Below are 25,380 nucleotides of genomic sequence, written 5' to 3' on the forward strand. Positions count from 1 at the left end.
ATTTAAATTGTGCCAATGAATGAATTTCTTTACAAAACTAAAATGTATGTTTTTTTGGGGGTTTTGTTGGAATAGGTAGAGAAAGAGTAGCAGCAAGTATACATGTGAACTTCTTCAATACTGTTTCAAATTCAGCTCAGGATGTTCCTCATGAAGTTGGTCGAGAGAATAAAGTGTGTGAAAATAAAGTGAGTGCAAAATCTGAAATCTAGACAGAGTAAAAATAAATCAAAAATTGTTGTCACTACATAATTCCCATTCATCCATTAGTGTCTTTCAAAGTGTTGGTGATTAAACTAGTATCATAACATGAGGAACAGTAATAATAGAGAATGAGGAGGTGATACATAATATTACAATATTTGGTTATTTTTTTATTTTGGTTAAGATAAATCTGTTAGAACAGAACAGCTTAGAATAATAGGTGAAGTGGGTAGTTTTAATAGTAGAGAGGATGAAGATTATGAAGGAAAGGTTTTGACCACATGAAGGTTTTGATTGTATTTAAAGAAATTAATACTTTTTATTCAGCAAGGACGCATACAATTTATCAAAAGTGACAGAAAACATTATACGTATCTTTACCATTTCAAATAAATGCTGTAATTTTGAACTTTCTATTCATCAAAGAATCCTAAATAAAATTGTCCACAACTGGTTTCAACATTGATAATAATAATACATGTTGAGCATCAAATCCTCGTATAAGGAGGATCATGTGACACTGAAGACTGGAGTAAAATGCTGAAAATTCAGCTTTGATCACAGGAATAGATTACATTTTAAAACATATTGCAATAGAAAACAGTTATTTTAAATTGTAATATTTCACAACATTACTGTTTTTACTATATCAAATAAATGCAGCCTTGGTAATCATAAGAGAAATGTAAAAATCTTAGTTTTTTCTTACAAGTGTATTTTTGGTAAAAGTAAGTGTTCATACTGCTGGATGCCCTAAAGTTATTGATGGGCTTCACAATTGGCAAAACTGATCCCACATGGGGTGATTGCCACTAAAAACTAACATTCTTGAGGGGAAAGAGTGTAGGATCTCCATAATTCCTATTGGTAGTCGTCAGATCGTGTTGCAGCTCATTTGCATAATGTTAAACTTTGCTGCGTCATTTCATGCAACCTCATAATGCGATTATAGTGAGATTTAGGCATTATTGCGATTAAACTTTACCTTATGTAAACGCAATACTTCAATCAAATTGATGAGAATAAGCTCATAATTGCAGTAGCCATAATTGGGGGTAGTTGTGTTCTACACAACTGGGTTAGAGAGTCAGACTTGTAACCCGAAGGTCGCGGGTTCGATTCTCAATACCGGCAGGAAAGGTGCCCTTGAGCACCTAACCCCCAATCGCTCCCCGGGCGCCGGCTGTGCTCACGGTTTGCAGTGTGTGTGTGTTTTCACTGCTCCTAATGTGTGTGCACTAACTTGGATGGGTTAAATGCAGAGGACAAACTCCAAAGAATGGGTTGCCATGGCCTTCACGTAACTTCAGTAATATATGGCATTTTTAATCGTAATAAACAGGCATGTAAATATTTGAATTGCATCTCTTCCACTTTGATCAAAGAGTCCATGCATGTACACGAATGGCATTTTCATGTGCAGATTTGTAAACGTAAATGGCATCACATTCTTGGGGTCTGAGTTCATGTTAACGATGTTGCGCGACGAATATAATACAGTTTATTGATGATCGAAACATCAAAATGAAGAGATTTTAGGTGCGTCACTGCAAATACGTCCATAGAAATGTGTTTTTCTGTGCATTGGGGTATGTAAATAAAAATAACCACAATTCACGGTGAGTAATGAGAATAATGAAAATTGCATGCGTTTGCTTTATTGTGATAAAGTCCTTGCTCTGATTATTGGAAATAATCACATTATTGGAGCACATGTAAACGTAGTGAATGAAAAAGAAGGCCTTTTGGGGACTTTCTTCCTGCAAACCTCTATCAGGTGTGATCGTCTCTTAAAACGTGTACAGAATACAAGATCCAGAACCTTCCATGAGCCGAGGGCTGATTATGATCATGATTATGATCGTGTTAATTCATGTTAGAGTCCAGGGTCTGGCTAGTGTATGACGATGAATTCTACTGATTTTCCCCTGAAAAAAAGTAGTGCTGCGTCCAAAATCACATACTTTCTGAATAAGTACTACATTTGAATTTGAATATACTTTCCGACTTAAAAAAGTATGCTCTAGTATGAATATAGGTAGCATGAATGAAATTTGGACGTACTACATCCGAAATGTTGTTACTGTCATGTGACCTACCAGCGTCAGTTGCGTCGCCTCACTTCTATTGGGATAGTAAAGTGTCCATTGAATACACACTTCAGGAAGTAGTAGCTCATCCGGATACTTTTCGCGTACTGTTTGTCGAGTACTATATATTCAGACATACTACTGGTTTTCCCACATACAACATAGTAGGCAAGTTTTCGATTTCGGACACAGCATTGGTGTTTCCTTCTTGCGATGGAAATGAGGTGATGAGGTGATTCACAGTAAAAGGGACAGAGCAAAGAGAAGAGCCTAGAAACGGCCCTGGAACCATAGAAGAGTTATTAGAGATCAGAGATGTCGAGAAAAAAAAAAAAAGATGCTGACCATTAAGGCTCTTTCCATACAACGAAGAAAAAAAAAGTGGTCTTTTCAAAACCTTCATGGTGCTTTTGTGGTCACTACGAACTCTCGTTGTATAGAAAGTAGGGCTGGGTAAAAAATATCGATTTCTCGATATTAATCGATTCTCATTTTTCCGAACCGATATCGATTCTTAAATCTCAAGAATCGATTAGTCATTCTGTTTTCATTTGATGAATGAATGGAACATTGTAGCGCGCATCCCATCCAATAAATCGCAATAATCTTTGTGCTTTGTTACTATTGATACTAAATAAAGTCTCAAATTTCAAATTACGTCCATTTTCTTCCGAAATTCAAAAACATAAATAGCGTTTTGGCGCTGTGGCGTGAGATCGCTCTGGCTCAGCTCAAGAGAAGCAGCAGTAATAATAATAATAATACCTTAATAATACCAGTTACAGCGCCAAATAAACATGAATGAACGTCTGAAAGTGTGTTAAAAGATAGAGTACAACTTATTGAAATCCATATAATGTCACATGGAATCGCTCAATCAGTGTTTCAAGCGTGGAAAGACGTCAGTAAAACAGCTTGTAAACAATGTCATGTAACGTCACATTTACCTCAGAAAAACCATATGTGACCATAAACTCGTTAGTCAGCTAGAAAAATTAACTCTAGAGAGGAGCATTTTGCTAAATATATGCACCATATTACATATTCATTATAATTTTTAATGTTCTTCGATATTTAATGCATGTTTGAATAAATCTGGCAAGTTTTTATGACAGCCACCATTTAAATGTTTATATTTCATATAACTTTATTATTATAAAAATAAATAAAAGTGTAATTTAAGTGTTTGTATAGCTACAAATCAGTTAATTTTTACCTTCAATATTATAGTAGGCTAATGAAGCCTAGTGGGCTACAACTGACTCCCATAGTTTACAGCATTAGTTTTCCTTGAGAAAATTTGCCATGTATTGTACCTGATATCCAAAATAATCAATATTGAATAAAATCGAAATCGAATCGAATTGCAAGCTTGTGAATCGAAATCGAATCGAATTGTTAAATTTGTGTCAATACCCAGCCCTAATAGAAAGAGCTGCTTCGATGGAAAAAACCAGCATAGGAGTTTGGAATGACATGAGGGAGAAAACATTTTTGGTTGATCTCTTAACACATTCAAGTCGGCTCCTCCGCAAATCAAATCAGGCTTTTGAGAGAGCGGCTCTCCCTTTTACTGTGTGTGTGTGTTTTAGTGGAGGTGTAAGGGAAGGGACTGAGGTCAGGGCTGAGAGGACATCATGAGGGGACAGTGGTTCTGGTGAAATCCTCACCATTCCTTGGGTAATGAGCCAGCTGTCTATGGGCTCCAACTCATCGTTAGGACCTTTTACATTCGGCTAAATCAACAACAGAAAACACCGTACACATGTGAAGAAGAGCAAAGCACCCACCCCAATACAAGCACAGAGACATGTGGCCACCTCCATCTTCAGGAGAACTGAAGCGGGTGTCGTTTAAGGCCAGGGGAAATGTAACTCTGAGTCAATGAACTAAGGTGGATGGAGTGGGAAAACAAACAAAAAGAGAGGGGAGAGAGAAGTGTAAACTTTGACCCATGGGCTGATCGCTATGCATCGCACCTCTAATCCACGACGGTTATGTAACCTCGGTCGATTTCAACACAAAGTATGTCTGGTACAAGAGATCCAATCAGTCTAAAATTGATTTCCTAATAGCAGAGAATTTCAAGTCATACTGTATTGCCTTAATCATTATTTATTAAAAAACTAAATATTTCAAACAAACTGCTTCACTGCTTTAATAATTGAAAAAACTTGAAAAAAAAAACCCCCAGCCAATTATTTTAAAGAGAGGATCCAGATAATTTAGCCTTTTTATGGTAAGGTTTGTTCAATGATATAGTGTATAGTACTACCAAATGATATAGTACGAAAAACGTGAATGAATTAATAATTCATGGAATATTTTTTTTGAAATTTTTAACTTTGCCTTTATTTTTTAATAAATAATGATTAAGATGTGTAGTACACTTCATTATGTATTCAAATTCAAATAGGATTTTCCTTAATTTTATTCAATAATTTTCCTTATTCAAATAAGGAAAATTATACCAAATCCCATTTTTATAGTCATTAAATGTTAACTTTTCTTGAAAATGCTTGAAAAGTTTTTTTTTTTTTTAACCATATCAATCCAACATGAATAAAATGAGTTCTAAGAACTTGACATGCATTTTAAAAGGGTTTATCTTTTCTGTATCGTGGACTCTCTTATTTCATTTGTCATTGACCCTTAAACTGTGTTCGATGCTTTCAACATCTTTCTGCCATTAAGCTTAATGGCGGCTAATAGCAAACATCACAGTATTACTGTAGCAACAATAACTGTAGTGGTATTTGTAAGGAATATAACAATGTGCTCTTGTGCAGAGAGCTATTTTCAGCCGAACCAAACCCAAGCTAATCTGCCAGCACTTCTCCAGTCCAATTTGGGCATTAACAAGCTGTGGCATGTTGAAGACTATGGGAATATGTAATTTTGTGTTTTGGCACAGAGTAGTGTCAATATGAGTCAGCAACGACAGGAGCATTTTTAGGCTAAAAGAGACCATGCAAAGGTAGAGGACTATAAATGTGTTAAACAGAGTGCTGGCGGGGTGGCATATTTTGGTAGGCCAAAACCCAAAAAACGAGTTCGCATTTTAGCACTTCTGGTTCCATCGTCCTGGGGTCAATGGGTTCATTGATGTTGTTTTGGTGAAAAAAGGTCTGTGGTGAACACGAGCTTAAGATATTTTGACGTTTGACATAAAATACATCAGTAACACGTGCACTTTTGCGATTGTTTTAAAGCTTTTATTTGGCAGTTGCTTACAAGCGTCTATATGGGAGACAGAGGTTGAGATTAAACGTCATCGGACAGACAGGTAAACTCGTCTCCTCACTAGTCGCTTTCACAGCCTCAATGGGTCTCATTCATGAAACATTCGTAAATATACGAGTAAATATGCGAGTGATTTGCGCGTAAAGAGACCTTCCCGAAAACTCTTCTCCTGATTTACAAATACTTCGTAAACGTCAGATGTGATAGTGAAATGTGTGTGTGTGTTAATGAATTCCAATCAGTCGTAAATGGGATGCGTGTGCACATTCATTCTCAATTACCATAAATCCCGCCCATCAAATCCGACTGACAACTATATATGAGCATCATATTATGACATGAATGCGAATGAAAAAAAAATTCTCAGATGCAGAAATTGAAGTTTTATTATCAGAAGTTCATTCAAAACGCCACATTTTTTTTCAAGCGTACATAGTGGCGTATCGGGTCCTAAAAAAAAAGGAAGCTCGGCAGCATATTACAGATGCAGTTAATGGAGTTTCATCTGTTAATCGAACATTCCCAGAAGTGAGAAGAAAATGGTTCGACATTAAGCTTGACAGCAAAAAACGAATTAGTTCACTTCGGAAAAATAGTATTCAAACTGGAGAAGGACCGCCATCGCAGATGCTATTACTGGCTCTCATAATAAGAAAAAACGTATGTAATTACTATATATAATATTTTTTCAAAATGCTGTGCAAATATGTACCCGATTAAGGTGAATTAAAATGCAGCCTTATTAATGAGCAAAACGTTCGGGTGTTAAGCGCAGTATTTACGCGTGGCTGGGAGCAGGTGTAGATTTCTTGTGTACCGACTAACATTTGGAAAATACGAACATTTTAATGAATCCGAAAATTTACGCCAGAACCACTTTACACACGATTTACACACAAATTCGTTCTGCTCGTGTTTCATGAATGAGACCCACTGTGTTTATAATCGTGCTCATGCAAACGCTTCATACATTCATAACAGTTGTCTTCATTCGTGAAGATTATCAAGGTGAACAAAACTTGTAAGAGTCACAAGCTTTTGTTAGTAGCAGAGCTTATTTTCTGCAGTAATCCAAAATCCTATTGGGATTTTGTCATGGGAACCAGTGTGATGCTAACAACTGGGTCGGTTTACAAAAATACATCATCCCTCCACCACTCTATTTGCCATTCAAGACGAGTGCGATTTCCCATCTTCTGAGAAACAGTGAGGTCTTCAGCACACTAAAGCCCTGTTTATTAAGATGCGTTTTGGTCGATCGGATCACAAGTAGACGAGGGAGACACGTTCCCGTTTACACCTGATGTTTTAATCCGTCTCTTCTGTCCACTTTCAAACACTTCTGTCCTGATTTCATTTTAGAGGAGGGTCTATGGGTCGGTAAATCTATGGGCTTTTTCAGATCTTTTAATCTAATGGACAAAATAAGCTTGCGCAATTTACATACGAACACACACGGAAACGACAGAAATACACAGAGAGCAACAGCTTTCGTTTCTGCTCTGACAGATGCAAGATCACGCTGTGAGTGTGTGTTACAAATCAGGAATGGTGAGAGAACGTTGTGCTTGGTACATTTTTCATATTCAAACCAAAGTTGGGTCTTCAGCCGTCAAAGTTTAAATCCCGTCTGGCTGGCGCTCTTCCCATAATGTTTACGCATTAACTCAGTAGGCGGTCTTTAGTAGCAGTTTAAACATTCGACCACATGAGCGTTTACACTACGAAAGCAATGCGTTTTCAACTACCTCTGGAAGTGGTTGAAAGTGGACAAGCTCAAAACGTTTTAGACCCAGTTTACACCTGTATTTAGAGTCAATACCAGGAGTAAACAGGGCCTAAAAGTAATAACATGTAAGAACTGAGTGATCAGAAACACACAAAACCCAAACCCTTCATCACTATGAAAGTACAGAGAAACAACATGCTTTAGGAAACTCACCCCAGTGGCATTATGCTGTCTGATGTCTAAAGCAGACGCCAGGCTAACCAGAGCCTGAGGTTCCTCGTATATAACACTGGAAAACAAGCAAAGAAAATAGTTTAGAGTTGATTTTAAATGTGGTGTAGACCCCGCTCTTTTTCAGCGCTGCACTCATTGTGTTCTGTCTTCCTGTTCGAATTTCCACAGATCTTATGAAGCCCTCGATTTAAAATCTTCCCGGTCTACTGACATTTGTTATGACATCCGCTTCAAACATTACAATGCTCTTGATAACTTTCAATAACTCTACAATAAGTAAATCCACTTCACCAGCTAATCACTCTTCAACAGCGATGCCATAGAAATATACAGAAATATTAAAGGCAAAAGTGTAAAGGTGGCTGTGGGCTTGTTTCTCTGGCGCATAAGCTCTATAGTCATAGTAGTGGACACTCACTTTTTGCGCTGGTCAGCCAGAGAGCTGGACCTGGTGTGGGCGAACATGTCAAAGTCATCCTGAGGGTTGTGAGCGGTCAGAGAGCTGAGAGTGCCGCTGACGCTGTCTGCGCTCACATCTACCGGGAGGAAATCATCTTAAAGTCAACTTAAAGTCTTATAGAGGAATACAAGTAACATGTTAAATATTATGTTAAATACTACACTGTGAATGTTTGCATTGTTCAATGTACATGCTTTTTATGATGCTTTTAATGTCTCTCTGCCGAATGCAATTCTACACTTGCATCTTTTAAATATATTGTGTGTATATTGTGTACATGTTATACTGTGGGAAACTTTTTGCAACCTAAGAATTTCATTGCATGGTGTAAATCTGTGCATATGACAAATAAACATCTTGAATCTTGCTATACATACTTTTCGTTTGCAAAACGTATGTACATGTGGAACAGCACTATAAAATAAAGGGTAACACATTATTTTAAGGTGTCTTTGTTACAGTGTAATTATATATTTAAGTAATGAGTAATGTTAAGCAACTACATGTACTTACTCTAGGGTTTGGGTAGGATTAGGTTTTGGTTGAGGGTTAGTTGCATGTAATTATGCATAATTTACGGTTATTACTATGGTAAGTACATGTAGCATATGTAACAAGGACACTGTAAAATAGAGTGTTAACAAATAAAGTGCTAGCATACTTTTATCAATATGATTTTAAAATGTATGTGTTCTCCAGCCTGAAGTTGCCATGAATCCAGATGTGTTTGAGATCCTCACCAAGTCCTGCCAGCTGTGTGGAGAGGGAGGCTGTGTTTGCAGGAGCAGGAGCAGTAGTTGGAGCAGGAGGCTGCAGGGTGGATGCGGGTGTATGAGAGGGTGTAGCGCTGACCCGAGGACTGACCACGGCTGGAGAACCAGGACCCAGATCTATTAGATTGTCCTCCTCTGAAGCCTCATTCAGGACCTGTGCATTCACAACACACACTTACTTATCTAGGTTAAACAATCAGCATTACCTATTGTATATAATAGCATAATAAATGAATTTGCATCATAATGATAATTCAATTTGGCTTAAATAAAATAAAAAATCAGCCAATTAAAAAGCAGTTTTTGAATACCATTGCATTTGTATTTTTAATTTAAGCAATTGTATTTCAGGGACACTGTTGGTAGAAAAGATTTTTAAACATTAAAATTATGATTAAATAATAACTTATTAAATTATAGTAAATTATATAATTTATACCTTAAGCATATATATATATATATATAATACTTAAGTTATATTGGTTATGCAAGTATAATAGTATAACTTAAGCATGTATTTTTTTTATTATAATGAAACCATTTATAATTAATATTATGTATTATTACATACTATTTTACTTTTGTATATTTTATATACATGCTTAAGTTATATTATATTTACATAACCTATAAATATAATTAGTAAATAATGAATTAAAAGTAATGATATTAATATTAATAATAACAATAGTAATAATGTTTAAAGAATTCAAGTCTAATTTTTTTAACATAATTTAAATATTTACTAAATTAACATTTTTAAACAAATTCCTTGATTATTTGAAATGCATAATAATAAACAGCCACATTCACATACACAGGTGAGGATTACACTTTTATTGAAAAGTTTAATATCTTTTTTTAAAGGAAAAGCTGAAGTTGCAACCGAACTAAGGCCTATAATGTGCGTGTAAAGATGGGAAAAGGAAGACGACGTGAAATAATATTTTTATTTCTAGGGTCTAGAGCTCTAGAGATGTGATGACGCGGGACACTTTCTACATGACAGCGATGCATCATACTTGCCTCTCTCAGCTAAGCATCACGCAAACAATAAAATAAAAAAAAATAAAAAAACATGAGCAGGCGCTTAACAGACAAACATTACCACAAGGCATACATGTACCCTATAAGAAACAATATTCAACAACAACAACAAACACATAAAAGAGATGTGTTAATGAAAGTATGTGTTAATAAGCAGTTCTGCGGTGTCAAACTCACCCCATTGTTTTGTGCTGTTCTGCCCAGCCTGTATCTCTCGTACCTGTTAACACACAGAGCTCTGGTGAAATATCGAGATGGAGATGAAAGAAATGCTAATGTGTTTTCAGACCCAGCGTGCTCTGCTCTAAAGCAAAGCGAGTGAAATCAAAGGCAAGCCTGAGCCGACTCGAGCTGTCAGATAAAGGCTGATGAGGGGAACTCACCTCTCGTAGCGCAGGAAGATGTTGTTTAAATCGTCGTTGGCGTGTAGCAGCTCTTCGGTGACCTCTTCGTTAGACACGCGAGAGATGAGCTCCACTATCCTGTGCTGCATGGCTCGACATGTCCTGTTCAGCTCCTGAGAACGCATTATAGGAATACATCAAATGCATTATGGAACTAGACGAGTACAGAAAGGACCAAAAAACAAAAACATACTATACAAATATATAAAGCACGGGTTCATAGACGTGCATTGGGCTAAATGGGGTGTATTGTGTTGTTACACCCCCTTGTGGTGTCATGTAGAGCCAAAAATGAATAAATGCCAAATTAAATCGAATAATCATTGCTCTTAATGAATCCTCGTTCGTTTCCGCTGTTTTGTTTTTGTTCCTTGAACCAGTTCAGACCCCTGGTAAAATGTAATACACCATCACCAAAGCATAAATTCTCCGTAAAGGAGTGAGTGTAGTGGTAAAACTCGCAAACCTGTAGAAGTTCGAGATCAGAGGCTTCCTCTTGGCCCGGCACCATCTCCGTCAGCATCTCTGACATCACTTTAATATTCCCGCGCACAACGTCCAGCTCACTTCTCAGTCTTGCGATCTGTACGCACAAACAAAGCATTTCCAAATTGACTATAGATATGAACAGAAAAATATAACGGTGAAAACATAACTGGTGCCCAGTTTAGCCATAATCACATTAGATTATCAGTATGTTATATATGTTTTTATGTAGAATTGCAAATGTAAAAAAAAAAAAAAAGAAGAAGTTTGGTCAAAAGTTTGGCGTCAGTAAGAGTGTGTTTATGAAAGAAGTCTCTTATGCTCATCAAAGCGGAGTTTTATTTTATTTTTATATAGTGTAGATAGGAAAATGTATAGATGTTGTTTTATTTCACTAAAACCTTTACTTAGCAGTAAATCAGCTCACTAGGCCTCAGTTTACCTAATTTCAGCTTAACACATAGGGGTGTAACGATACCCTCATGTCACAATTCGATACATATCACAATACTGAACTCACGATATGATATAATTGCGATACGCCAAGACATATGGTAAAATGTACTGTTGATTAAAATGCTAAATTTGATATAACATTGTGGGTGTAAATGAAAAGGCTTGGACTTGGTGCTGGAAACCCAACTCACAGGACAATGGTGACTAAAAATATGAATGATTCTGAAGCTGAAAACATAATTATTTTAGACGAATATGCTTGCACTCTGTCACTGACTATATATATTTAAAATAACGTAGGCCACTTTTTACTGGTAACAAGACATTTGGCATTATCAGGACCCATAAATATTCCTCCATTACATTATTATACACTATATTCAACATTATATATAGTAGTTTAATGTAGTACTGACACTAAAACTCTGTTAACTTGAATTTTTCACACAGTAATTTTTAATTTTGTGTGAATTATGCACACTACATATTGTCACTATCCATGACACATATTGTTGCATTTTTGTATCGCGATATATTGTGACACGATATATACTGTTACACCCCTGACACTACTCTAAGGTGAGCTGTGACCTGCTCTGGGTTTGCTGTGATTGGTCCCGCTACGGCTGGGATCTGGATGGGGTTTAAGTCGGGTGTCGCAGCAGCTGCAGGTTTAGGGGTCGCCTGAGATGCTGTGTTGGGCTGCGTGGGCGCCTTGTACTTGTGAATGCCTGGATCCACCTCTGGGACTCCCTAGAATGACACGCAAGAGCAGATTAAGCGAAATTAATGTAAAAACAGATACGCAAGAGGCCTGAGAGCATCATGTTTCTCACCCGCTGGGGTGTATGGATGGGTGACAAGGCGTCCAGGTCTGCCATGGGAAACTCGATTCCTTTCCTCTTCAGCTCCTCGTAAATGTGCACGACTCCGGTGAGGTCTGGGCTACTCCTGAACGCATCTGCCCAGGACTGGGGTGAAACACAAACAAAAAAAGCTGAAAGAGCTGTCCCACAGGAAGTAGCTCTAAGTGTACACCTAACCGGGTATTATCAGGGAAAAGTCCGACTATTTTTCAGCAATTAGTAACACATGGTTCTTTAGCAGGTAACAGGAACCATGTATTTGCTGATTCTGGAATCCACTGCTGCTTCAATGTATATCTAATGAGTGATTATAATCACGGTATTAATCAATATTTTTCCTTCTAAATATCAAATGAGTTGAATGACTTCTCCAGGCTTGTGAGATTTTACTTTGCTATAGAAGTTACCATTACTGAAATGTTCTTTGCATGTATTCTCTAATGTCTGTGTTTGATATCTGAATGCAGTAACAGTGCTAGCTCATGTAGCCCGGCTTCCAGAAATGAAGTATGCACTTCTTTAACATGTCACTGTCAATACATAGATCTGCTTTTCTAGGGTACCCTGACAACTATGGTCATTGGAACCAATAGTTTAAGTGACCATTTCTTAGCTAAAGTCTTTACTTTACTGTTAGATTGAAGTGTATGAGAGAAAGAACGGTTGATCTTGATGTGTTGAGAAGACTCTCCTGTTTATAGTCAGAGCCTGGCCAAATCCAACCTTGAAGAAGCTGTGTGTCGGTGTGTGTGTGAGTCTTTTTGGTTACAGGTTAAGGAACCACTGGCATTATTGGAGATTTACTGATTTGTTGTTTGGGACAGGCTGGCGCCCAGCAACCCAAATCTGCGACCTGGAAGGTCAAGACGTGCCTAACTTCAGGGTCTGAGTGTCAGCCGCCTAATCGATGGAGATGTGCTTCAGTCTATCTGTATATGTGTGTAAAATTACTGTGTTTATCCATTTCTTAGCCAATCAGAATCATTCAACCTGGACGTAGCTTAGACCTTTGGTGAAGGGTGTAACTGCTGGGATCTTTGTAACTGTAAGTGGGGCGGCCTACGAACTCCTTGTGAGTCTTGAAGCTGACTTCTGCTGATGAAACTGCAAACTATCTTCAGTAAAACTTTGCTTCAATTTATTATAATTCTGACTCCGGGTCTTCATTCATCACATCTGGTTCTGGGTCTTTGACTGTAAATCCCCTTACATTGCACAATGAATTGTGTGAATCACTGTTGCTGATGGCCGTTCTTAATAAATATACAGTAGCCACAAGTGGAAATCATTCGGATCCGAGCAGATGGAAAAGGTTAAAGTAGTGATTCTCATCGCTTTTGACTGCTGTACCCCTATTGTCCACATCCGGTACTAAATTTCTCAGCCAATACCAATAGCCGATTATTCAGAATGATATCTGCCGATACCGATACAGATAGTTTGATTTTCTTGAGGAAAAAAGTCTCTTCCAACTATTGCTGTAAATTATAGCAGGAATCCTCTTATTTGATACATTACTATAATAATAGAGGTTAAAAAACTATTATATTCTGCTATTTATTTTCAGATAATATTTACACTCAAATAAAAACTGAAATGTTTGTATACAGATAATTTGCCCATAAGGTAGTTTTCATAAACGCCTGTCTTGAAACACTGATTGAGTGACATGATAAATTGAGAAGTTTTACTGTATCTTTCCTTCTGATGTTCATGCAGGTTTTTTCGTGCTATGACTTGTATTACAGTGGAAGAAAAAACTCTTCAGTTAAGAACGCCAAAATGGCTTTTATTGTTTGAATTTCGTGATAGAAATAGGCAAAATATGAAAGCTGAGACTTTATTCATATCAGAAGTAACAAGCACAAAGCTCTCTATGATTATTGGATGGGAGGCGCAGACATGGGGACTTGTGACTTGGTGACTTGGACTCGAGTCGACTCGAGTCGCTATTTTTATGACTTGTGACTTGACTTGACATAAAATGAAATACTTGAGACTTGACTCGGACTTGGAAGTTAAAGACTCGGGACTTGACTTGACTTGAGACACGATGACTTGAATGACTTGAGTGTTAATCACATCATGTTTTCAGTTTGAATATAAAATATATAAATTATTTAAAAAACAAACAAGTTGATCCAGCTGGAGCGCAGGCTGAGAATAGCGTTGTCATGACTGGATCACGACACTATCATCAGTCATGCCCTCTCGTACCTTACGCACACCACGCCCACTTAGACATCACATCAAAATGTCAGCCGGAGGGGTACCGAGGGTCATCGCTTTCGGCTTCAAGAATTATTCACAAGATGGCAAAAGACGAACAGCGCTTTGCAAGACATGCAACATTAACATTGCAGGCAGCCAGACGACAACCTCAAATTTCGTCCATCATTTGAAGAGCCATTCTGCCCAGTAAGTGCTTGTCAATTTGTTAATGTTATCTGGTTAGTTGGTAGTTAGCTAATGTAATAATAGCTAAAGTAGCCATTAACCCTTTCACAAGTAAGTTTAAACTATTCTAACTGATCCCCCAGCGTGAGGTTTTCTAGGCGACCGTTATTTAGAACCTGTCACTCATTTTAATGTTTCCATGGTGACGCGTCATTGCTTGTCACGTGACACAGCGCAATCATAACACAGCGCTGAATGAATGATGATCTGCTTTTATGTAATTTTTCCTGTTTTATTCAAAATGTTCACAAATGTATTAGCTATAACATGAAACACTGATATTCCGATTGTCAAAAATGTGGAAGTGGATGTGTTTTGTTGTTTAAATGCCTGTATAACATCGCATAGTTGAGCTGTATGTGCGAATGGGCGGCGCCATGTTAGTTTACAACACGTCAATTTCTCAACTTCTCACAAAATACATGAAAGTAAGTGACCGGTGAACTGGGAGAAGAATAGTGTAAAATGTAAAGCCATTTACACAATGTGTATCGGATATGAATAAAACGTGTCGTCTTATTATAATGGAAAGGATTATTACTGACGCTTCCATAGACATCAGTGTGTACATTTTTTTTTTGCTAGTAGGCCTATTTCTGTGTATTTAAATGTCTGAAACCTAAAATAAAAATTATGTGGTTGAAAACACTGATCAGTTGTTATGTATGACAGCACTGAGAGCGTATGTCTCTGGCTCAGTGCCAGCCAACGCGTTTGAATTCATTGATACACGAAGCAGAATAGTGGGTCATATGTCTAATGCTTTTTGAAAACTTAAGGCTTTCTTCTTCATAAAAGTAGTCAGACATCATCACATTTTTGTATACATTTTTATTTCTTTAAATTAGTAAGCTACAGGACACTGACTTTCAAAACATGACCTGCGCGAAAGAGAAAAGTGAATGAATGTGTCATTATACCCAAATGCACTTCCGAATGCGCCTCTTTTCATTTCAAACTAAACTGGTTTGAAAAGATCAAAATTCTGCAGGTAAATTTACAATAATAAGGTGACTTGACTTGGACTTGACTTGACCTACAACAGGACTTGACTTGAATTGACTTGACATAGCCTGTGACTTGACTTGACTTGCCCAGGAAAAAAAATACTTGGGACTTACTTGAGACTTGAAGGTTAAGACTTGAGACTTACTTGAGACTTGCACATGTGTGACTTGGTCCCATCTCTGGGGAGGTGCACTACAAATAACGTTTGGTGTAGTGAAAAACCATGAACCTGGCAACCCTGGCTTGAGCTAAGTTTTTTTTTACATTTTTTTTATTTTTTATTATTGTCGAGGTAACTTCGACCGCCCTAAATTCAACACAAGAGAGATTTTCCTCACAGTACAGGTTGCAGTCTGACACGTTTGTCTCTCTCCCTTTTGATTGACAGGATTCAATAAGCCCTGATCATTGGCTGTTTTTTAACAATCGGCCAATGGCCAACAGTGAAAATAATTGCTTTTATCGGCCGATACAGAGTCCTAAATATTTTTTTTTTTTGAGTGAACCCTGGTTCTTAACTTAAAAAAAACATGATTTTTTGTTGTTTGGACCTTATTTTAAATCCTTTTAAGTCAATTTAAGGCCCCTTAAGGAAGTTTGCGATTGGGTTCCGACTCCCTTGTTGAGAACCACTGGGTTAGAAAATGGCTGTAATTACCACATTTGGAAGAATAGATTCTCTAAATTTTACGGATATGCTTGCTGTCTAATGGTTAGATATTTTACAAGCTGAAAAACAATGTGACTATTGGATTTGGGAGGACGCAAGAATAGACAAAATGCATCTGCGCACTGTATACAACTCTGGAAACTGTCCGACGTCTACTTTACACTGAGTCAATCTGATCCTGTAATGGCTTCCAGTCAACTAGAATTAATGCAATTGCAAGTTGCCTCATAGAGCAGGTCCACCAGACCTAGTTTCCAGCCCCAGTGAAAGTGTCCATCGTCACAGGCAGTCTTCTAGCCCTACCACACACCCCACGCCATCAACAGTGGTTTCTGAAGGCCAATATCGCTAAAACAAAAGGAAGAGCTCAGGGGGAACCGAGTCATTCGCCTCTCACTCAGTTTACCTGAATCAGTGCCAGAACTTTTTCCTGCACTATAGCAGGAGGGTTGTTCTTCGGAGTGATGATTTTCACCATGACACCTTCGATGAAGTCTCTGTTGGCGATGTGGACGTGAAAACGGTGGCCACAGTTTTTCACGCAAGTCTCCAGCACCTAGAAAAGACAATTACATAAGAAGCTGAGATTATCGATCATTTAGACATGCCAAAACTAGCAGATGACAGCATAAAGCACTTCCAGCTAGCATAAAGCATACAAATAGTCACAAAAGACCTTATTTAAATGTCAAAATAGCCTCGGGCAGGCCTGGAGGAGAAGTACTCAGCCACCATTAACTATTAAAGGTGCACAGCATCAGACTGTAAATGAGATGTTGTTCCCCGACAGTATGAGCACAAGGGTTTATGTGAAAGTGAGGGAACTCACAGTTAGAGCCAGCATCACTTCACGGAAGTTCCTGTTGCCGTTGAGTCTCTTTCTCACCGCGCGCATGGCATCTTTGGGCCTGTTGGGGAAAACAGTGTACAAAAACACCAATGATACCAATATTACAATCCACACCAATGGACGATAACTAGGGGTGTAACGGTACATGTATTCGTATTGAACCGTTTCGGTTCGAGGCTTCCAGTTCGGTACGCATACAAACCGAACGATTCCTTGGACCATTTTTCCTGCCGACAAAATTTGCGCTGGCGCGACCACCACAACGTTGCGCAACATCAAATGGTAAGCGTAATGAAAGCGGAACGAAACTGCGCTACTCATTATTGTGCTTCACAGACCGTTTATCAGTTCGGACCAGCAACATCTGTGCAGCGCGAGCCGATCTCGATCAAGCGACACTGTCACTACACAGCGCTAAGAGATCCAGTAAAGAAAACATTTGAATTTGCCACTGAAGTTATAACATCGCTGCGAGATCTAGTGAGAAGCATTCACATTTCTCCGTTATTAACCGTAGATCTCTATTAGATCAAACAGCGCTGACGTGGACACCAGGAGAAACATTGTGCCGTGAATGATCTAGTAATACTTTACGTCCACAGACCAGCAACATTCACCATTGATTTAATATAGTAACACTAAATGTAACCAGTTTGGCTGGAATAGTGAAATGCTTTCAAGTACATCACACATCTTTTTCCAGCACATCAAAAGTCAAATATTATATAAATAAATATATATATGAAGAGTTCAGATGCAAAAGCCTCTAAGTGCCATTTGAAATTTTCTTCTAGAATGATCATTTTTATGAAGCTTGTATATTTAAGTTCAGTAATTTCACTCAAATGACAATTAATAGGTAATCTTCATTGCCATTTAAGTGAAATTACTGAACTTAAATATACAAGCTTGATAAAAATGATCATTCTAGAAGAAAATTTCAAATGGCTTTTGCATCTGAACTCTTAATATATTTAAATGTTATTTTTAATGTGATGACCAAAACATTATTTGTTCATCCTTCAAAGATGACCCCCATTTATAAACCTGAAAGTTTCAAGATGTAGGAAAACTCACACTTATTTAAAAAATATTTTTTCTTTTAACAAATAGGAAATTTCTCTGGCATTTCTTACTTTTTGCTGTATCGTAAACGTACCGAACCGTGACTTTAAAACCGAGGTACGTACCGAACCGTGATTTTTGTGTACCGTTACACCCCTAACAATAACGTTACGTTTATTCTAAGTGCATGCTTCAGTTATGTTCTGCCATAATTGCAGTGCGCACTTTGAAGAAAGAAGGATTTGATTGGCTTTCAAGGTTTTAAACTTTCATTAGTTTTGAAAAAAAAAATCCTCTGAGGCCCTGTCCACACACTAATACCTTTTTGTTTGAAAACACATCTTTTTCTCTCTGTTTTGGCCTTTCGTCCACACCGAGACAGTGTTTTTACCAACGAAAACTGAGCTCTTTGAAAATGCTCTCCAAAGTGGATACATTTGAAAACGCTGTTTTCGCGTTTTGGTGTGGACTGTGAAAACGTAGGTATTTAAAAAAGTTTAGTCATGTGATGCACGAATATTGAACCCATAGATGTACATGTTTATACCGGTATTGTGCCCGTTATGTGCTATTCACTGTCACACAGTTGCTAAAATATGTTACTTTACACACTCTTCATATCACAGTCCTGCAAAGATGACAGAAAATTCACTCGCATTTGCTGTCCTGCGGCAAAACGTGAGAGCAATTGCGTTTTAGACCAAACATTAAAATGGTGAGAGAGTGCGACCTGGACAAATCAGATCTATTATGCTAAATAAAATGATCCTGCCATTGCGTGATAACTTGATTATGTCTTGTTCTGTCTGTATAATCTCAGTGAGCTTTTATGAGGGTTTACGCATGCGCTGTACTAAGGTAAATTTAGCGTTTTCCGACGTTTCAGTGTGGATGATAAACGTTTGGAAAATGCTTGAAAACGCTAGTGTGTACGGAGAGTTTTAGAAGGTAAAATCTATCCAGATTAATGTAGACGTAGCCTGAGAAACTGTGGACTCCACTATTCTGTTAAGTTGCGATTTCATTAGCGAAATTTTGGCGAAATTTCACGAACAAGGAAGGTCCATTTTCTGTAGTGTAATGATGTATGAAGCACAGCTCACACGACTAAGCAGCTTTCTATTGGTCAACGCAGCGAATCTGTTTAACCAACCTGAACATGTTGCGAAATCGGTGAGGGGAATTTTTCGTCCTCAAGCGAATTTCACAATTGCATTGATTCCTAATTGAAATGACTTGATTTCGCCTGCAAAAATTGGTCGAACGTCAATAAATGTAAATGCTCCTTTAGTGTTAGAGCAGAAACATTTAAAACCTTATGTTTATAGTTATCGTTCTTGCTGTGAAAGGGCCTTAAAGGGTTAGTGATGCGAGTATATTCTACTGAAGAAGCTGTTGATGTATACCTACTATAACCAATTATTCGGTTTATTGCTCCCACTTTAGGGTTAGGGATTTGAACAAACCCCCAACGGTAGCTACTGAAGTTGAACTGATGTTTTTTGCGTCAGACTTTTTGCGTCTGTATTGTGTATTTCAGCACGATTGGATCATCATCAACCATAATTATCCAGGACCGTAACAATCCATTTTATAACATACAATTCAGCAGAGCAGTCTGTGAATTCTGGAAAGTAATTAAAAGACTCAATTTAACTAGACGCCACCAGAAAGCCAGTACTGAAAGCCCTCTTACAAACACACTCTAATTCAGGGCCTGAAAGTTAATTATCTCTAAGCTTACACGAGAAGCCAAAATTGAGTTGGTTTTTCCTGTGGTGTGATCAAAGCTCCCATTTCGTCCAAGTCAGATCTAAGGAGCTTTTTATAAGCAAGAACAACGACATCAGCTACTAAAAGTTGAACTCAATGTAAAGACATTTTAACTTGTGTACAAATTAATGAGATAATTTACTAACGCCATAGTTAAAAGAACCAACCATTATTTTTGTAACAGGGTGTTTCATAGATGGCCAACAAATGACTTGTCTTAAGAGGGACTTTGCTCAGACTCAAACTTTAGACCGGAGAAATGGAGGAAAGCAATATTAGCCGCATCCAAAATCACATTACCTGCCTAACTACTCTACTTGATATGAATGTAATCTGGACGTACTACATTCATAATGTCATTCACAAATTCTCCACCGGAAAGTAAAGTGTCCATTTGATTTAGTTTGACTATGAATTCAGACACACTAATTTCACGTTCGGCTTATCACCAAGTATATAGTAGGGAAGTTTGCGATTTCAGATGCAGCCATCATGTGCTGTAAGGTCAAATAGAGAAGAGGAACTATAGTAGTAATAATCTCTTGCATTATGGGAAGTACAAAATGGCAGAACTGAAAAACAAAACTGAAGGGGGAAAAAAAACTAAAACTGGGAAATTGAATACTAAATACTTGATGGTCACTTTCTATCAATCATATCTGACCTGACTATTCTTACAAAGTCCAAATGTACTCTTTGGCATAATCTGCATAAAAGGGCGTTTATGTAAATAATTGAATGCATAATTAATTAACAACAGGAAAGATTGTTTAAATTCTTGAAAACACCCACAACTTCTAATACAACAGGAAACAACCAGCCCAAACAAAGAAGAACACAACAGAGCCCTGTGTTCCCTCACACAGAACAGAGACGAGCCTGTAGTGCCAGTTTGACGGCAGTGTGAGAGAAAAAGAGAAAGTGAAGAATCATATGGAGCAGGAAAAGCTGTGGGAAGAACCTGTTTACACCTGGTATGAACATTCGTCTTGAGTGATCCAGTCACACTAGTATTCACTGAGCTGATTTCATGAGTATATTATACACTCCCGTGCAAAAGTTTGGGGTCAGTAGTTTATTTTTATTTTTTATTAATACTTTAATTCAGCAAGAACACATTAAATTAATCAGAAGTGACAAAAATATTTAGCAGCACTGTTTTCAACATTGATAATAATCAGAAATGTTTCTTAAGCATCAAATCATCATATTAGAATGATTTCTGAAGGATCATGTGACACTGAAGACTGGAGATGCTGAAAATTCTGCTTTTCATCACCGGAATACATTACATTTTAATATACGTTAGAAAACAGTTATTTTAAATCGCAATAATATCTCACAAATATTATTATTTGTACTGTATTTTTGATTAAATAAATGCAGCCTTGGTGCGCAGAAGAGACTTCTTTCAAAAAAAAATTAAAAACGGTAGTGTACATCATTTAATACATCAAATTAGGGATGCACCGATATGAACGTTTTGGCCGATACCGATAACTCTTTCTATTTGTAAGACGATAACCGATATATTGGTCAATAAATCTAAATCCAAATTTTTTTTGAGAGCCTGATCACAAAAACAAAAGTCTCACCATTAAAAGTCAAGTCCTAAGCACACAATTATAATGTTCTCATTATGATTTTATGCAGCCGATATGACAGACTTGCACTGCACGTTGCACTTAACTGTATTTATTTTCCTTTTTTGAAGTGATTCAAATCATATTTCAAGCAATTCAAAACCATCACAACAGTGCAAAGCTGAAGGTAATGATCTATTATTTATCGGCTTTAATATATTGGCCACATTTTCTTATTGTGCCGATATCGATAACTTTAAAAATGAACATATATCGGCCGATACCGATATGGTGGCAGATGTACCGTGTATCCCTACATCAAATGAAAGAAATTCATCCACTGAATTTCATTGTGCAGACAAAACTAGTTGTAAACATTCTTCTTTCGAAAGAAATTCAGGCGTTTTATTCTTTTCGACGTCAGCTGTAAACAGGCCAAGAGGAACTGTGAGAACCCATTACTGTGCTGGAGCTCAACGCTACGACAGCACATTCCCAGTCAGTCTGCTCTGAATGAGTCCGTGAGACTCGCTGTGAGTCATCAGAAAGATCGGTGCGCATGTGTTTGTGTGTGTGTTGGCCTCTCACCCTTCCTCGGTCTCATTAATGATGTCACAGATCTCCATGTTGAGTGTCCAGTCTTCATTCTGCAGGGAGCCATCTGTGGCTTTTTCTGTGAGAAACAAAATCACACACGGATCAGCAGGCCGTCTCAATTGCTGACACAAACTCACTTGTGAGTTCCAGACACATGACCACCACGTCTAGAGCTTGAGCTGCGTTCAAATGGACAGGGTCCCTAAGTAGTGTTCACTGCTCACTATTCCCTGAGCACGGGATATCTGTTAGAGTTCACTTCACTTGACAAAATGAGTTCATCGGAACAACACCCTGCAGCAACATCAAACATAGAGACAATGTACTTCTATAAATTAATATAGTATAAATATCATACTTTTATTCGTATGTGTATTTATATATTTATATAAATATATATTTATTATAAATTTCAATTAATATAATCTGTTATATATGAAAGCGCTAAATAGAGTGATCTGAAAGGTCTGTTGTGATGTTTGAAATTAAAATAAATGCAATTTGGTTATATTAGATATTAGTCTTTTATCTTAATTAACCGTAATCATGATATAGTTGCGTTGTAACTGTTGTGTCGGGCGCAAATTACACCTGGGATTAATTGAACTTTTTAAATATGGTGGAGCCTTAACTTTTCTCCACCTTTAGTCAACGTTCTTGCAGTATTGGGATGATGCCAATGCTGTTCGCAGTGCCCTTCGAACTTCGTTCACTTCATATTGAAATGGTGAAATACCCTGGGAAGTCCAGGGCACTTACAGTTGATTCTGGGGAAGCTATTTCAAAACTGTAGTTAGTAAGGCCCAATCCCAATTCTACCCCTTACCCCTTCGCCTTCCCCTACCCCTCACCCTTCGCCTTCCCCTTGACCCTTGAAACAGAGTGGCAAGGCGTAGGGGTGAAAATATTCCCCTAAGAAATGGGACACCACTACGCCTCCGTTAGACGTCATTATAAGTCGTCGCTAGCGCCTACGTCACAGGAGATGCGCCGATTCTTATCACAACTTCCAAGATATCGTCGACAGCTGCAGTCATCTCAGTCGCGTGGGTTACAGCTATTTTCTTGAATTTGACTTGTGAAGTTCGCCGAAAACAACGGAGACGACGATATCTTCGACGCCTAAGTTTGCTGGTGGATCAGTTTATGGTATGTATGATTGCTGCGGATGTTTAGTTGCAATTTTAACGAAAAGTTAGTTAACCACAACTCTGTAACGTTAGAAGCTCTAAGCCACATGTAAAATGGTGTTGTATAAACACGTTGGAGGTACAGACCTATGTTTTTATCCATTTATTTACTGTGTTAAATGTTTACAGGGTTTATACGACTCGATAACCACTCAATCGTACGTGATAGCCTATTGCTGTATTTGTTGTGTTTAGGACGGCCGGTGTGTTCGAGTCACTTTCGTCTGAGTTTAATTTAATTCTTAAAGAAAATCGGGATTGGCCCTATAAGCTACTAACAAAACATAGCTACCAATATTCAATCTATTTAGGATGGTATATTCTTTTTTTAATTACATAAATAGGGAAATCCATTTTTTCTCCAAAATAAAAATTTCTTTTTTTTCTTCTTTTTTTTTCCATTTTCTTTTTTTCTGTATTACGTTCACATCGCAGTATAGATTAAAAAATTTTAAAAAAAATTAAATCAATTGCAAATAAATGTGCAATTTGTCATTTCTGCACCGCTACTGTCATCGACATTTATTGCAAAGTATAATGACTGTTCTCAAAAAGGTTTCGAAAACACTGCCCCTGTCTGACATTGGTCGAACAAACGGATCTAGCCGGGATTGTGATAGAATGTTGTAAATTCTCTGTGCTTTAGTTGTCTGGTTTATCCAAAGTTTTCCTTTCAAACCATAGACTGTAAAAAACTTGCATGCTCAAGTTCACATGCGCATTCGCGTCCTTTTGTGCAGATGTAATTTTACTGGATATCATTTACTCTTCAGCTTTACCTGAGGCAGCTATTCCTTTTAGATGTTTCTTTTTCTTTTCTTTATCCACTGTAGCAGTGATATTTTTTCAAGTCATACGTTCATGTTTTCATAGATATGTTTTAGAATGTCATATTTTTATTAGTCAACATTAATTTTCGTAACAGTCTTAACATATTTTCATTTTCATGACTGACACGGCCCACCCCCCGGAGTACTCGAATACTCGTTTTATGAGACCCGTCAATGATCGAAATGAGAAATTGACAAAAATGCCCATCCCTACTAAGTACTGTCCTGTTACTAAAGCGGATTACAACAACAGCATTTATTGGTTCCGTGAAACATAGCAAAACCAAATCGCGTAAGGAGCAGAACCAACGCAACCTCGATGTCTGTTTTCTGGCCTTCCTGCTTCAGTCTCTCCAGCGCTGGAAAGCTTTTCTAATAAAACGCTGATCCTAAAGCTCTTGCCTGACCTTAAACCTTCATTTTCCAGTGATATTCTTTTGAGCTTTTTGTAATGTCTCTCAGCCATCTCTCTTTCTACAGCCTTTCTTCAAATCTCTCTCTCCTCTCACATGATTGGACATGCCCCTGCTGCTGATTGGCTCACTCTCTCTCCTCCCATATCATGAGTGACACGCCCCCTACCGCTGATTGGCTCACTCACTCTCCTCCCACATCCTGAGTGGACACGCCCCCTACTGCTGATTGGCTCACTCACTCTCCTCCCACATCATGAGTGGACACGCCCTCTACTCCTGATTGGCTCACTTTCTCTCCTCCCCCATCATGAGTGGACACGCCCTCTACTGCTGATTGGCTCACTTTCTCTCCTCCCCCATCATGAGTGGACACACCCTCTACTGATGATTGGCTACAAGTGTGGTTTGCTGCTCGGTCTGATCCAGTTTCAACGGCGTTTCTCAGAAATCACTTACTGCACCTTTAAAGTAGCTGAGATTAAACTTCCAGTCACTCCCCATCACTGCTAACCTGAAACACTCGATGAGTGGATCAGCATCTAGCAGAAGAGATTTCAGCTTTACTGCCACCCATCTGTGAGGGAGGCTTGACCTCAATTTACCTAGCCTGGATTATTACTCAATTGTCAGATTTCATTTTCCTCATTGCTTACACAAAAGTAGCACAAGATAAGGTTTAAATCTTATTCAACTACTGGTGCTCTTCAGGTCAAAAGGGGTCGGTTTACACAGTAATGGGACAGTGAGTGAGGAGTTACAGTTGTACTTTTAGCAAATTGAAATCCCCATTATGTGTTTCATAATACAACGGAAGAGTGTGATGAAATAATATCTAGTGTCACGATCTTTTGAAATCAGGTGTGAGGTAACTCGGGTGTGATTCTCGTACATGAGAGCTTACAGCTAAAATGTGCTTTCACACGTCTGACTGGCTTGTTTGTAAAGGGGA

The 25,380-nt window shown here is 37.9% G+C and overlaps 1 protein-coding gene across 4 annotated transcripts in view; it reads right to left on the reverse strand.

The window, feature by feature from the left end:
- LOC130085707 (TOM1-like protein 2) overlaps nucleotides 1-25,380 on the reverse strand; it is a 49,995-nt gene that overhangs the window by 9,132 nt on the left and 15,483 nt on the right. For 2 of the 4 annotated variants that reach the window (XM_056251630.1, XM_056251639.1), the window contains exons 2-12: nucleotides 21,987-22,071; nucleotides 16,957-17,035; nucleotides 16,534-16,683; nucleotides 11,963-12,097; nucleotides 11,718-11,879; nucleotides 10,651-10,767; nucleotides 10,164-10,297; nucleotides 9,958-10,000; nucleotides 8,701-8,887; nucleotides 7,919-8,036; nucleotides 7,480-7,555 (exon numbers count right to left, since the gene is read on the reverse strand). In XM_056251630.1, the coding sequence (XP_056107605.1) occupies nucleotides 7,480-7,555; nucleotides 7,919-8,036; nucleotides 8,701-8,887; nucleotides 9,958-10,000; nucleotides 10,164-10,297; nucleotides 10,651-10,767; nucleotides 11,718-11,879; nucleotides 11,963-12,097; nucleotides 16,534-16,683; nucleotides 16,957-17,035; nucleotides 21,987-22,071 (1,286 nt within the window). Of the gene's footprint in view, nucleotides 1-3,964; nucleotides 4,031-4,093; nucleotides 4,184-7,479; nucleotides 7,556-7,918; nucleotides 8,037-8,700; nucleotides 8,888-9,957; nucleotides 10,001-10,163; nucleotides 10,298-10,650; nucleotides 10,768-11,717; nucleotides 11,880-11,962; nucleotides 12,098-16,533; nucleotides 16,684-16,956; nucleotides 17,036-21,986; nucleotides 22,072-25,380 lie in introns of those variants that run through there. The other 2 variants (XM_056251623.1, XM_056251648.1) reach the window with 2 other exon arrangements.

This window comes from Rhinichthys klamathensis, unplaced genomic scaffold, assembly GCF_029890125.1.
Source record: "Rhinichthys klamathensis goyatoka isolate OS25496 unplaced genomic scaffold, OSU_Roscu_1.1 h1tg000004l_1, whole genome shotgun sequence".
Classification (NCBI taxonomy): domain Eukaryota; kingdom Metazoa; phylum Chordata; class Actinopteri; order Cypriniformes; family Leuciscidae; genus Rhinichthys; species Rhinichthys klamathensis.